The 14019-nt window shown below is 33.7% G+C and overlaps 1 protein-coding gene across 4 annotated transcripts; it reads left to right on the top strand.

The window, feature by feature from the left end:
- Window positions 1–4544: 4544 nt before the first annotated feature.
- Window positions 4545–9734, top strand: LOC112703559 (protein HEAT INTOLERANT 4). 4 transcript variants are annotated; one of them, XM_025755048.2, is made up of 15 exons: window positions 4545–4928; window positions 5043–5201; window positions 6330–6368; window positions 6475–6528; window positions 6629–6692; window positions 6821–6879; window positions 7231–7355; window positions 7430–7471; window positions 7842–7900; window positions 8097–8176; window positions 8359–8397; window positions 8649–8711; window positions 8789–8836; window positions 8920–9045; window positions 9474–9734. In XM_025755048.2, the coding sequence occupies exons 2-15, from the start codon at window positions 5064–5066 to the stop codon at window positions 9519–9521; spliced, it is 984 nt and encodes a 327-aa protein (XP_025610833.1). In that variant the 5' UTR covers window positions 4545–4928; window positions 5043–5063; the 3' UTR covers window positions 9522–9734. The 4 variants fall into 4 exon arrangements, with proteins under 4 accessions (XP_025610833.1, XP_025610835.1, XP_025610834.1 ...); XM_025755049.3 differs by having other exon boundaries at window positions 4557–4925; XM_025755050.2 differs by lacking the exon at window positions 8359–8397.
- The last annotated feature ends 4285 nt before the right edge of the window (window positions 9735–14019 follow it).

Raw genomic sequence — 14019 nt, 5'->3', positions numbered from 1 at the left:
CGGCATGAGTCTCTAAACCCCATGGTTGGGGGTGAGGAGCTCAGCTGTGTCTCGATGAATTAATGCAATTACCTCTGTTTTTTATTCAATCACGCCTGTTTCTATTCTAAGATATTCGTTTGCACTTTAACATGATGAATGTGATGATCCGTGACACTCATCACCATTCTCAACCTATGAACGCGTGCCTGACAACCACCTCCGTTCTATCTTAGACTGAATGAATATCTCTTGGGTTCCTGGTTCACGAGTTTGTCTGTATCTCCTGACAACAGAGCTTTCAGATCCGTGAGACCAGAGTCTTCATGGTATAGGCTAGAACCAATTGGCAGCATTTCTTAGATCCGAAAAGTCTAAACATTGTCTGTGGTATTCCGAGTAGGATCTAGGAAGGGATGGCTGTGACGAGCTTCAAACTCATGAGTATTGGGCGTAGTGACAGTGTGCAAAAGGATAGTTGTATCCTATTCCAGTACAAGTTAGAACCGACAGATGATTAGCCATGTATATGGACGATTTTCACTGAGAGGACGGATGGTAGCTATTGACAATGGTGATCTACCAACATACAGCTTGCCATGGAAGGAGCCTTACGTGAGAGAAGATGAAGCTAGTGGGAAAGCAGAGATTAAGAGGACAAAGCACCTCCAAAACGCCAGCCTGTTCTCCATTACTGTATAATAAGTATTTATTTCATGATCTTTTACTTTTCGCAATTAAATCTGAAAATTATTATTGATCTTCTAATTAAGAGTTACAAGATAACCATAGCTTGCTTCAAGCTGACAATCTCTGTGGGATTCGACCCTTACTCACGTAAGGTATTACTTGGACGACCCAGTGCACTTGCTGGTTAGTTGTGCGGAATTACAAAGTGTGATTATAATTTTCGTGCACCAGCAGGCTTAGCCCGCCAGCCCGCAGTTAGGCGGGGTGGGCTGGGATTCTAGGACCGCCTCATTAGGCGGGACGGGACGGGCCAGCCTGCCAAAGGACGGGCTTCTGGTGGGGCGGGGTGGGGCGGGGCGGGCTTCCCCGCTTGCCACCCCTAGTTTCAACCACTTAGTTAACCCTCTAATTATGAAGAAAAGTCAAGTGGATGAATTAATTTGATCCCTCAAGTCCTAGTCAACTCCTAAGGAAAGACTAGCTTTAGTGAAATGCAAATCAATTAGCAACTTGCAAATTTCAATCAACTAAGGAGTTTGATAACTCAAGTGTCACCAATTACTCAACCAAAGCCAAAAAGGGAAAAATCTAACTTAAAACCCTCCCAAGCATTTTATCAAATGCTTGGAAGGCACAACACAAAAGCATAGAGAAACAATAAGAGAATATAAGATCTAAAACTAATAATTGCAAGATCAATGATAATGAATAAGGGACGAAGCAATAAACATAAAATACCTCAAATTGCATTAAATAGAAAGTCAAATCTAACATGGAGTGTTCATAGCCAAATTGGATAAGAAGAGAATCAACAAGAAGAATAGATACCAAAGTACTAGAGTGAATAAGAGTATAAGAAAATTAAGTTAAAGGAACATTGAACCTGGAATTGAGAAGAAATTGCGAGAAGAAATCCTAAATCCTAAAACCTAGAGAGAGGAGAGAGCCTCTCTCTTTAAAAACTACATCTAAAACCTAAAATTGTGTGAATGAGAAGTGTACGTATGATTCCTCCACTATGCAGCCTCTAATATGTGTTTTCTGGGCCGAAAACTGGGTCAAAAATAGCCCAAAAATCGCTCCCAGTGCTTTCTGCAATTTCTGCATGTGGCGCATGTCACGCGTACGCGTAGGTCACGCGTGCACGTCGCTTGGAAAAATTCCTTGTCACGCGTACGCGTCGCTTGTCTTCTGAACTAGTCATGCGTACACGTCGTCCACGCGTATGCGTCGCTGCCAGCTCCTCAAAACTTCATTTTCTCGCGTTCCTTCCGCTTTTACATGTTTCCTTTCCATCCTCTAAGCAATTCCTGCCCTATAAAGCCTGAAAACACTTAACACACAGATCACGGCATCGAATGTTAATAAGAGAGGATTAAGATTAGCAAAATTTAGGCCAAAGAAGCATGTTTTTTATCATAGCACAAAAATCAAGAAGGAGAATGTAAAACCATACATTTTGTATGAACAAGTGTATGAAAGATTGATAAAATCCACTCAATTAAGCATAAGATAAACCGTAAAATAGCGGTTTATTAGGCGGGGATTTTATGATGTCTCTCCCCTTGGGCCTTTCGTTGTACTATAGTGGAGGAAGAAGCACAATGGCTTTGCCTTCTGGCTGAGCCTCTTGCTTAGATTCAGATGCCGTCAGACCGTTCTCCTGCTGATTGTCCGCCATTGTTTTGGGATGAACTCCAGGTCCCCGGCTACAGTGTCAATGTTCCGATGGTTACTTGAAACGTTGATTTGGGCCTGAATGTGAGGTCTAGATCTCTTGATGTGGCAGCGTTCGACTTGTTTGGTGCCGAGGTGCCGCCTGTCCGATTTCCTCGTGAGGAGGTGGAGGTGGTACCTGCAAGAGACTCCGAAGCTTAAGTTAGTAGGGGCTTTAAGAAGGTTTTTAGTAGATTAGAATGTGATTTATACCTGGGGGCGCCAGTGTATTTATAGTAGAGTAGATAACCACCTTTGGAGTAGTTCTATCTTTTTTGATAGATACGCATTTCTCTTATCTTGGGAGTTTGTTGGGATCTATCTTCTAGATGAGGTAAAGATGATAGGAGGGACTTAAAAAGGCAGTTACTTGTTAGATCAAGTAGAGCTGGACCTCTATGTCATTGTCCAACCTCTTTAAAGAGGTCAGGCTTATCATGAAGGACAACTTTATTAGCGGGCCTTTTTGTCTTCTTGGGCCTGGCTTTCATTTATTAGACCAGAGTATGAACACCAAGCAAGCACAAAAAAATATACTGCTTTTACTTGAAACCACTCATGCGTCTATAATAAAGTGACAAAACAGATTAAATCCGTCGAATCGACACACCAAAAAAGATGGGTTGAGCAAAAATTTTATATTTGTCAACTTGAAAAAATTCGCCAAATCCACTCTGCCGAAACTGGGCCTTTAGCGCAATGGGATGGCTGGTCGGGAGGTCCATTACTTTGTTTTAAAAAAAATTGAAGTATTTATTTAAGGAATAATTATTCTAAAAGACCGTTAGGAAGATTAATTATTAAAATGCATCTTTAACAACAAAATTATTAAGAAGGGCCAAATTTTTTTATAATATTTAAAAAGAAGAATCAAATTTTTTTAGAAGGAGACAAATATATTCTGAACTATTTTTTTATTTATTTTTTATAATTTTTAATATATGATATTTGATTCTCAACGCTATATAGATATGTATGAATATTCAGTTGGGATTAATTAGTTAATTAATTGAGAAAAAATTACTCTAAAAGATTGTTAGGAAGATTTAATTATTAAAAAATCTTTAATATTAAAATTATTAAGAACGACTAAATCTTTTTATAAAAAGACAAATATATCTTTAATTATTTTTATTTACTTTTTATAATTTTTATATTAACAATTTTTATTTTTTCTAAAATTTTAGTAATTTTTATTATTTATTTATTTATTTTTTTACTTTTGTTATCTTTTGTCCTTTTTTTTCGTTGGTAAAGATCACTAAAATAAAAAAATAAATAAAAATAAATAAATAATTAATAAAAATTACTAAAATTTTAAGAGAGATAAACTTTATCAACATAAAGATTATTAAAAATATATTTGTCTCCTTATAAAAAGATTTGATTCTTTCTTCTTAAATATTATAAAAAAATTTAATTCTTCTTTTTAAATATTATTAAAAAATTTAATCTTTCTTAATAATTTTAATATTAAAATTTTTTTTAATAATTAAATCTTCCTATCAATTCTTTAGAATAATTTTTCCTTTGTTTAATACTTTTTTTTGTACATTCTTTTAAAAACTTGTTTTCGTTAAAATACTAAAAAAATCTTTTTAAAAGAGAAAATATTTTTATTTATTTTCTAGTAATAAAAATAAAAATACTAAAAATTTTTTTTTAAATTATAATTTATATATTTTTATTTAAAAAATATTTTTATTTTATTGTGTTCAAATAATTATTAAATAAAAAAATATTTTTATATAAGATATTTAAATATAAAATTATTTTTATTTTAAAAAATTTTGTATTTTTTAAAAAATAGGTGAATTATATAGTGAAAATATAAATTTATTGATTTTTTTTAATAAGAGAAAAAAAATTGATAAAGATAGAACCAACATTTTAAATAATAATAAGAGAGCAATGCTAGGGGCAGTAATATTTGTGATTGGTAGCCATTAATTAGTCATCAATAATGATTTGATGGTATGAGATTGGTATGAGATTTCATCCAATGATTTACATTTCTCTGCTGGTTATATGCTGGCTAAAATACAATAAAATTGCTAATTTTCTAAACTTTTCCATAATAAAATAATAGTCACAAAAAAATAATAATAAAATAATAAAAAATAATTATAAAAAAATTTATACTTCCTCTATACCACTTCAATATGTACACTAGAGTGTCCCTAAAAAAGAACGTGCTCTCTTCTCTCTCAGCCCCTCAGCCATTGCTCTGTACTCCTCTCTGAATCGTCTTTCTCGGCTCCCATTCCGTGAAGCTCCCTCGGTCCCTCTGCCTCATTTTTCGTCAAAGTACCAACGCAGCGGCGGCGACGACGTTCTTCTGTGCGGCGGTCAGCGAGCCTCTCACTTCAGCCTCTGGCTCCGTCTCTCTCTCACTCATTGGCGATCAGATCTACTCGGTCTCTCTCAGCTCTCCCTCTCCAGAAATCGAGCTCGCCGGCAGTGTTCTCTCAGGCAGGCAGCGGCGGTTTTCCAGCCCATCACTCCAGCTACAGCGGCTGCAGCTACCTCTTCTCTGCCAAGTGGTGTTGTTCTTTTTTTTTTTTTTCCTACTATTTTTATTATTTAATATAATAATTTGCATCAGCAATTACTTTACTTTTGTTTTCTAACTATTTGAATTGATTTGCTTAACATAGATTGCAAATTGATACGTTACAATGAGGAATGCAACTAAGAGGAAGATTGAACCCCAACATGGACCTCAACAAAACAAGAAACATTCCACGAAACCACCTTCTCGATCTCAAGCTAACCCTAAGCCCCACGAGGAGTACTTGGATGAGAAGCGCAACTTGGTATGCACGCTTTACTTGCTTCTGCTTCCACAATGTAGCTTTTGTTATTATTGGGAAAGGTATACTGTATATCCTCAGATTCAATTTTAAGTTTTTCGGTTTAAATTTCAATTTTAAGTTTTTTGGGTTTGATTCTTCGAACTTCTCAGAATTTTTTTTATTTAAATAAAATCTTTTTTTATAAAAATATTAACACCCAAACAAACACTATTTCAATTCACTTTTGTTTCAATTTTACCTTTTCTTTCCATTTTTTATGGTCAAAGATTAGTCAATTTTGTTTTTCACTTTTACCGTTATTCTTCTTCATCATCCGACCCCACCGCCATTAAGCCCCCTATCAAGTCGTTTCCTTTCCCCAACCGCCAGCATTGCCCCCGCTACCATTTCTGCCATTGCTACAACCCCAATGCCACCAACAATACTGTTTCTTCTCCACCTCAAAGTTGAGGAGCAGAGATTGAGGAAGAAGATGGGGGTGTTCTTCAATGCACAATCGATCCAATGATTGGAATACCCAAGATCCAGAACTAGCTGTGGGAACAAGAGGGGTTGCATAAGAGTGTGATCACGTATTGAAGCATTTCAGAGTGTTTTGTGACAGGGAGAACCAAGGAAGAAGCTGAGATCTGAACATGGGAGAGGGTGAAGAAAACAGTGGAAAAGTGCTCAAAGACAGAGGAAGAGGTAGCCATGGTAGAGGAAAGAAGTTACAGAAGTAGCTGGGTTGGTAGTTGAAGAATTAAAAAGTTAAGGGGTGTGCTCAGCAATGGTTCTCTGCGGAAAGATGATGGAGATGATGATGTAGTGATAAGGGTGAAATTGACTAATCTAGTATCTTTAACCATTAAAAAAAAATGGAAGGAAGGGGTAAAATTGAAACGAAATAAAACATTAAGAGTAAAATTGAAACGAAATGAAACTTATGGGTAAAATTGAATCAGTTTTTAAGATAATAACTCCTAAAGTGAGCACCACTTGCATTATCAGCCTGTTGAGTGTTGAGAGACTCGTAGATTTGATATATAGTAAAATTCCAAATAGTAGATAAATTATTCCCTTGAATTTATCCATCGATATACATGTATGCTTTTACTGATAAATATTTGTTGATTTGTGTTTTTATAGGAAGATTTGTGGAGAGAAGTTTTCCTTGTTGGAACAGAGGTTTGTTCATTATTTTGGATTTACTAGTTTCTTAAGTTGATTATTGAATTGTCCTCCCTTTTCCTCCTTTTTCTTTCTTACCTCCTCCATTGTATTATAATGCCAGTGGGACCAATTGGATTCTGTATATCAGTACAAGTGGAATTTCTCTAATTTGGAAGTGAGTTTAGTTGCCAAATACAAGTTTTTCTTTGATTTTGTAGTTCTGTATTTGGTCTTAAGAATTTAGCTTACTAATTTAACCTCTAAATTGTTTTCAGAATGCATTTGAAGATGGCGGTTTTCTACATGGGAAAAGGGTTTACCTTTTTGGTTGCACTGAGCGTAAGTATTTCTAGCTTTCTATTTGTTTCGTTTCATTACATTGCATCCCTATTGACGATATTTATGTAGGTTAACATTGTCACTTTTTTTGGGCATTCATCTATGTATGTTTTTGACATGATATGCAGCTCAACAAGCCTGCTTTAAAGATGTAGAAAAAGTTATCTTCGTACCTATTATTGTCGCTGTAAGTTTTCGACTCAAACTGAGCTCTGTCTACATTAAAATCTTCTAGCTAAGTTGATCATTGCTTGAGGTATCTTTTATTTATTTTTTTTTTATCATGAAAAATTAAATTCTTTGTTAGGCAAATATCAATAGCTTGATTTGTGACTTGTGAGTTGATCCAGGTATTGGGTATAGTATGAAATACTTATGTTTAACTATGTCTAGATTTGCTGTAGAAATTCCTGTTCACCTATTGTTGGTTAAAAAAATTGGGGTTATATTTGTAACTATATCAACTTTGATAATTACAAACGTAATTTTCACTATTGTTTTAATTTTAAAAATGCTCCAACTTTCTTGTGTGAAATAGGTAGTATCACCTTTCCCACCATCTGATAAAATTGGGATTACCTCTGTTCAAAGAGAGAATGAAGAGATTATTCCCATGAAACAAATGAAAATGGATTGGATCCCATATATGCCCTCAAAGGACCGGTAATTTGTCTACCCTTGTTGTTTTATTTAATTTTGTTGCTTATCTTTATATATATTGTATTCAATGGTGACAGATTGAAGTCTCAAATATTTATCTTGAGTTGCACCCAAAGGAGGTACGATACTATCTTCTCTATTCCCCCTCGTTATCAATAGCTTGCTTCACAATTTCAGGTTGCAAAATGCGTATGGTATATCCATTGAAAGTGAGTGTGTTAGTATGAATATGTTACTCTGGTAAAATGCAGTAGTGGAGCACAAGCTTTTATGTTCTCTGTTGTTTTATGATGTACCTTCCATCACTTGTTTTCTTGTTTAACTGACTAATGTATAGGGGACCTCAATCTTAAAGCCATAATGTTATTATGTGCCTAATACAGATATCCTATAATTTAAATGAGATACTTGTGTTTCACATCAAATTATTCATCTGGTATGAAAATGTTGATGACTTTTATTTTATGTGTGATATGCTCTGTGATGCAGGGCTGCTTTAAAACATCTAAAGTTGGAACAAGTAAAAAAGTATGAGTACTGCTTGCCATGTGAGTTTCTGGCTTTCTGGCTTTCCTCTACAGTATCATTGATCACATTAATATGTTGACCATTTCTATCTGATAGAACAAAGAAGATAAGATGCCGTTTTTTTATTATTATAGAGAAGATTGAGATGCCGTCTTTTTATTATTCTTGCAAAGAAGATTTGATTAATTGTGTCCTTTAATATTATTCTTTCTGAAGATTTCTACCATCCATTCAAGGAAGATGAACTTGAACAAAGTACCGAGGTTCAAATATTGTTTCCAACAGAGCCAAAGCCGGTAACTTTTGTCTATTGAAATGGCAATCTTTGTGTTGCTTGAGATCCCCACTTTATATGCATGTTTACATATTGATTTCACTGCTAAATTCTGTCAGAGTATCATTGAATCAACAGGAGAAGGAAGTTTAGTACCATATATAGTGTTTGTTCTCCCATACTATTGTTTACTTTTTATCGCAGGTCTTTTGTACATTTGATTGGCAGTTTGACGATCTTGAGGTAACAGATTAACTTTCTGATGTTTATGATTTTGTCGGGTTGAACTTGCTAGAAGATAGATTCTAATGTGGAAACTAGAAAAGTTGACATTTCCCCGTACAATCATATAATGATAGCCAGTAATCATGATGCCTGGAGTTTTCTTTTTATTTGCAGTGCATTCTTCAATTATATTCTCTTATAGATAAGATACGTCTATTTTTGAAATTCAGTCTAAAGCTTTGAGTGCTTACTTGCTTTATATTTCACAGGAGTTCACTAATGCTGTCATACAAGATGAGGAATTATCAGCAGATCAAAAAGATGCCTTCAAGGTACCTAGTAAATGAGAAAGGTGCATGCTTTCCAACTTTTCCAAGCAGGATTTTGGCTGATCCTTTCTTTGTTATAGGAATTTGTCAAGGAAAGAGTACGTGAAGCTAAGAAAGCTAATAAAGAGGTAATTTTCTTTGGTTTTGCACACCTTGTTTTGTTGCCATCTGCTTCTGCTATTTTTATTTTTCACTGATTTTGTCTTCGTAGGCAAGGGAAGCTCGGAGAAAAGCCATTGAGGAAATGAGTGAGGAAACTAAAGCTGCATTTGAAAATATAAGATTTTACAAATTCTATCCTGTGCAAAGTCCAGATGCTCCTGATGTCTCAAAGAAGGTAAGTGGACATGCTAATATTAAGATATTTAAGTGGACAAGCATCACTTGTGAACATTAAGGAATCAAATTGTGTCCTTAAAACTGGTATTCTTTCATGTAACATACTGATAATGAAGATAAATGAGTGGCAAGCAATTTTAGTCAATTTCTTGTGAACTCTATTATCTACATGGATATCTGTGTACCTGATAAATTACTTTGAAGTAATCAAAGTTAGCTGATGGAAATAAAGATTACATTTCTCTTTTAATCTTTGGATTATAAATGTGGAGTAAAGAATTGGTCAAAGATCACTGGTTCTTTCTCCATATTTATGATGTGTGTGTGTTGGCATGTCTTTTTGGTATCCAGATGAGAAATACTGCTGAATTTATCATTCTTTTCTGTCGCATTCAAAATGATGATCTGTAATTCTTTTATTGGCAGTGTGAAGTCATTAACAGGTATTATGGAAAGGCTCATGAGTATCTGTGATTTGCTCCCAGACGACGATGTTGACGGCTTAAAACTTTTCAAGCTTGTTCTGCCTGTAGCTAGAAGTGGTCTGGTTGTTGTTTACCGTAGTATTATCTCAGTGGCGTAACTATTAAGATCGAACCGGTGATTAATTCTATCAGTACTGGGACATTGGATTAGTGGTCTAGAATTATATTTCATTCTTTTCATAATAAGTATTTTTTAATTTTACTTCGGTATTAAATTAACTATTACTTTTTAATTTCAATAATTCATTAGACAGTTTATACTTATTATATATTTCAAGTATTTATTAAAACAATATCATATAATTATGGAAAGAGAAAATATATTATAATGAATAGTGTTTGTCTTTTTTTTTTAATTTATAATTATTTAATAAAAAATATTATTCATTTTAACAATAGTATATAATTTATAAAAAATATGGTTAATTGGAGAAAGAATGAGTACAAAACTAAAATTAAAACTTTTTGGTATTAATTTAACTATTTTTTTAATTTAAGCAATTCATCGGATAGTTTGTATTTGTTATACTTGAAGTATTTATTAAAATAATATCAAATAATTATAGAAAGAAAAAATATATTATGATTTTTTTTTGGTGACTTAAAAGAACATAAACAACTAAGAAAGAAATAAATAAATAAGAAATTGCTTAAAAAAGACAATTTCGTTGAATACTATTTCCAAACACCTTCTAAGGCAACGGGAAGTTTCATTTGGGGAGAAAGGGTCCTCATTGCAATCTTTGTTATGACGTCTTGAATACTATTTCCAAACACCTTCTAAGGCAACGGGAAGTTTCATTTGGGGAGAAAGGGTCCTCATTGCAATCTTTGTTATGACGTCTGCTATTGTATTTGCATCTTTCAAGATCAACCGAAGATTAGTACGTCATTTTCAAAACATGATATCTTGAATTTTTAATACCAAAAGATCAATAAATCGAGAGCAATCCTGTAAATTATTGACAATAGTAAAAGTCTCCATACAGTTTGTCTCACATATAATATCTCTTTGTCTTGAGTCCCATGCTAAAAGAAAGCCTCTCCAAATAGCAAACAACTCTTCTTGCAAAATGCTATGACTCTCAATTGTTCCCAAACAGCCTCGTTGCCACCTTCCCTTCCAATCTCTGCTAACACAAGCAAAACCAACTCGAGCACCATTGCCAGGATACATCATAATTAATCTTAAAGGTACCCACTGAGGGGGGAATCCAAGAGCTACTAATGGTGGAGGGGATGGACAGTCGTTGCAACTCAAAAATATTTCGGAGCTCCTTTTCCAAGGACAAAGTCATACCAAGTACCTTGTCTGTGGTCTAATACTCGTGAGGATAAAAGATCTCGTTATTCCTCGAACGTCAAATCCACCAGAGACCAGCAAAGAATCTAAAGGGGCGCTGTTTGCTGTTATGTAAGAACCAACTCATCAAATTCACTGGTTGATCGGAGATCCCAAAAGCTTGCCAAACTAGTTGGGCTTTTGGACAATCCCGAATACAATGTAAAACCGATTCCTGACCTAAGAAACATTGTGGACAGCTATCTGTGTGCGAAATGCCCCTCATAAAACGAAATGCAGCAATAGGAAGAGCCTCCCGAAGAAATAGCCAGTCCAAAAATTTGTGCTTTTCCGGAACATGTTGACGCCAAAGCCAAAGCCAATTACCCCTATCCTCCCAACAAAACATCTTCTTACTGAACCACAAATAACCACTACGAGTATCATAAAGCTTTGAAGTCGTACCAGTCCAACACCAGCCGACCTCTGAACCAACTTGAACATCCGGGTTGTAAGAATTAATGTTGCTCTGCAAAGAATGATTCAGAGGAGAATAGATATTCTTAAGGTTCAACTGTCTAGATGACCAAATGTCTAAGATCCTGAGATCCGAATCAGAAATGTGAACATAATCCAACTCCTGACACAGTCGCCCATCTTTTCTCCATTTAGAAAACCAAAAGTTCTGTTCTAAATCCCAATGCACCAAATAAAACCTTTCTTCAGGATATCCCAAACTCGACATATACTCTTCCAAATATAAGATCTCCTGCACGTGTCACCCTAGAGTGATTAAGGTTCACCCCTAAATACTTGTCCAAGTTCTGGACGAATCTGATGGAGGACACTCCGATGAAAATCTCTTTTCTTGTCGCTGAAATATTCCTGGAGCATAGCGCTTTAGATTTCTCCACATTAACCTTCATCCTAGAGGCTCTGCAGAAATTTTTCAAAGCTACCATTACAGTTTGAACTTGCTGTTTTTCGGCTTTACAGAAAAGAAGCAAATCATCGGCAAACATCAAATGAGAAATTCTTGGACCCCCTCTAGAAACCGCAATTGGCTTCCACAAGCCCTTATCAACTTGCTGATTAATAGAATAGGACAATCTCTCCATACACAATACAAACAGATATGATGATATAGGATCTCCTTGCCTGAGACCCCTGCTCGGAGTGAAGCTATTTAATCTATCCTCATTCCAGAGGATAGACAGTGAGGAAGCAGTGACACAGCGCATAATCAGATTGACTGTCGGAGGAGGAAAGCCAAAACTCACAAGGGTTTGTTTCAGAAATCCCTAATCCACTCTATCGTACGCTTTCTCCAGATCAATCTTAATAGCCAGTGTGCCTTTCTTTGACTTTGTCGTCTTCATGGAATCGAGAACCTCTTGTGCTACAATGATGTTGTCTGGGGTTCCTCTTCCCAGGATAAACCCTCATTGAAGGGGCCCAACAATGATGGGGACGAAGTCTATTGACCAGGACCTTCGTTATAACTTTGTAAACCACATTACAGAGACTAATAGGTCGGAAATCCTTCATGAAATGGAGAACCTCTTGTGCTACAATGATGTTGTATGGGGTTCCTCTCCCCAGGATAAACCCTCCTTGAAGGGGCCCAACAATGATGGGGACGAAGTCTATTGACCAGGACCTTCGTTATAACTTTGTAAACCACATTACAGAGACTAATAGGTCGGAAATCCTTCATGGAAACCAAATTTTCTACCATCGGAATAAGAACCACAAGAGTTTCCATCCTCTTTGGATCCATATCCAAACCAGAGAACGCATAACGAACCATAGTCCAAACATCAAAACCAACAATTTTTCAGTATTTTTTAAAGAAGAAAGCCTGAAACCCATCAGGCCCGATGCCTTTTAATATGATTAATAATGTTTTTTGTGTGTTTTTTTTAATTTATGAATATTTAATAAAATTTATTATTCATTTTAACAATTGTATATAATTTACAAAAAATACGGTTAATTGGAGAAAGCATTTTATTTATGTTGATGTTTGATGTTTGATGTTGCTGCGGCTTCTACTTCTATTTTGGGCCAAGCATTTTTAAGCCCAGCGAATAGTTTTCCCTTATTCATAAGTTGTGTTTTTTACTTTTTGACATTTTATCCTTTGTTAATATTTATTTATTTATTTATTTGTTTGTTTGTTTTTATTATACATTAGATTTTTTAAATACTATTATAATATGTTTAATTTAAATTTATATATATTAAAAATTAAAGGACATAGAATAATATATTTTTTTAAATTAAAAAATGAAGAATTAATATATATTTATATTGACAAATATTTTTTTGTCTTTATTCTTTATATTTTATAACATGTAATATATAATATAATGAAATATATATATATATATATATATATATATATATATATATATATGTTGATTTTTGATATTTGATTATTTTCAGGTATATTTGTTTGTTGTGTTGTATAATATTTTTTGCATACTTAAAAAATATTAAAAGATTTTAATTAGTGTTATAATTTTAATTATTAATGTATCTTTTGAATTTAAATTATAATATATTTATGTTTTTAGGTGTTATTTATAATTTTATATATTATTTTATAAAAATTTGATTATTTTAGTTGAACCATAATTGAATGAAATTTTTTTAAATAAATACTTTAAATATTTTATTTATTGATATAGGTAATTCGGACAAAATTTACATTTTTGCATTCCATTACTTATCTCTTTTAAAATGTAAACGAATTAATTATGAGTATATTTCGTTTATGAGATATAACAAAAACTTTTAAACAACGACTAAAAGTTGGTGTACTCCACATATCTCGTTTATTGTGAAAATAAGATATACTCATTATCAATTCGTTTATACGAGATATGAGTATTTATAAGTATAAAGAATTTTTATAGGCATAAAAATAAAATTTTTAAAATAAAAATATTAATAATTTAATTTATATCAATTAAAAAAAATAAAAAATATATTTTGTTATTATTTAGATTGACTAGAGCATTAGCAGTTACAAAAATGGTATTTATTTTGTGGAAAAGTATATGGAACTAATTCCAAATCAGCTAAGAAGGAAACAATTTAATTAATTATAAATATAGTAATTAGTTTTGATGGTTTCAGTGGCTAAGAGAAGGGGGTTGAATTTTAGCCCCCTTTTTCTTGATTATACTTTCTGGTCTTT

This window comes from Arachis hypogaea, chromosome 7 (genome assembly GCF_003086295.3).
Source record: "Arachis hypogaea cultivar Tifrunner chromosome 7, arahy.Tifrunner.gnm2.J5K5, whole genome shotgun sequence".
Lineage (NCBI taxonomy): Eukaryota > Viridiplantae > Streptophyta > Magnoliopsida > Fabales > Fabaceae > Arachis > Arachis hypogaea.
Note: the sequence above shows the minus strand (reverse complement) of the source record. Positions and strands in the feature narration are given on the sequence as shown.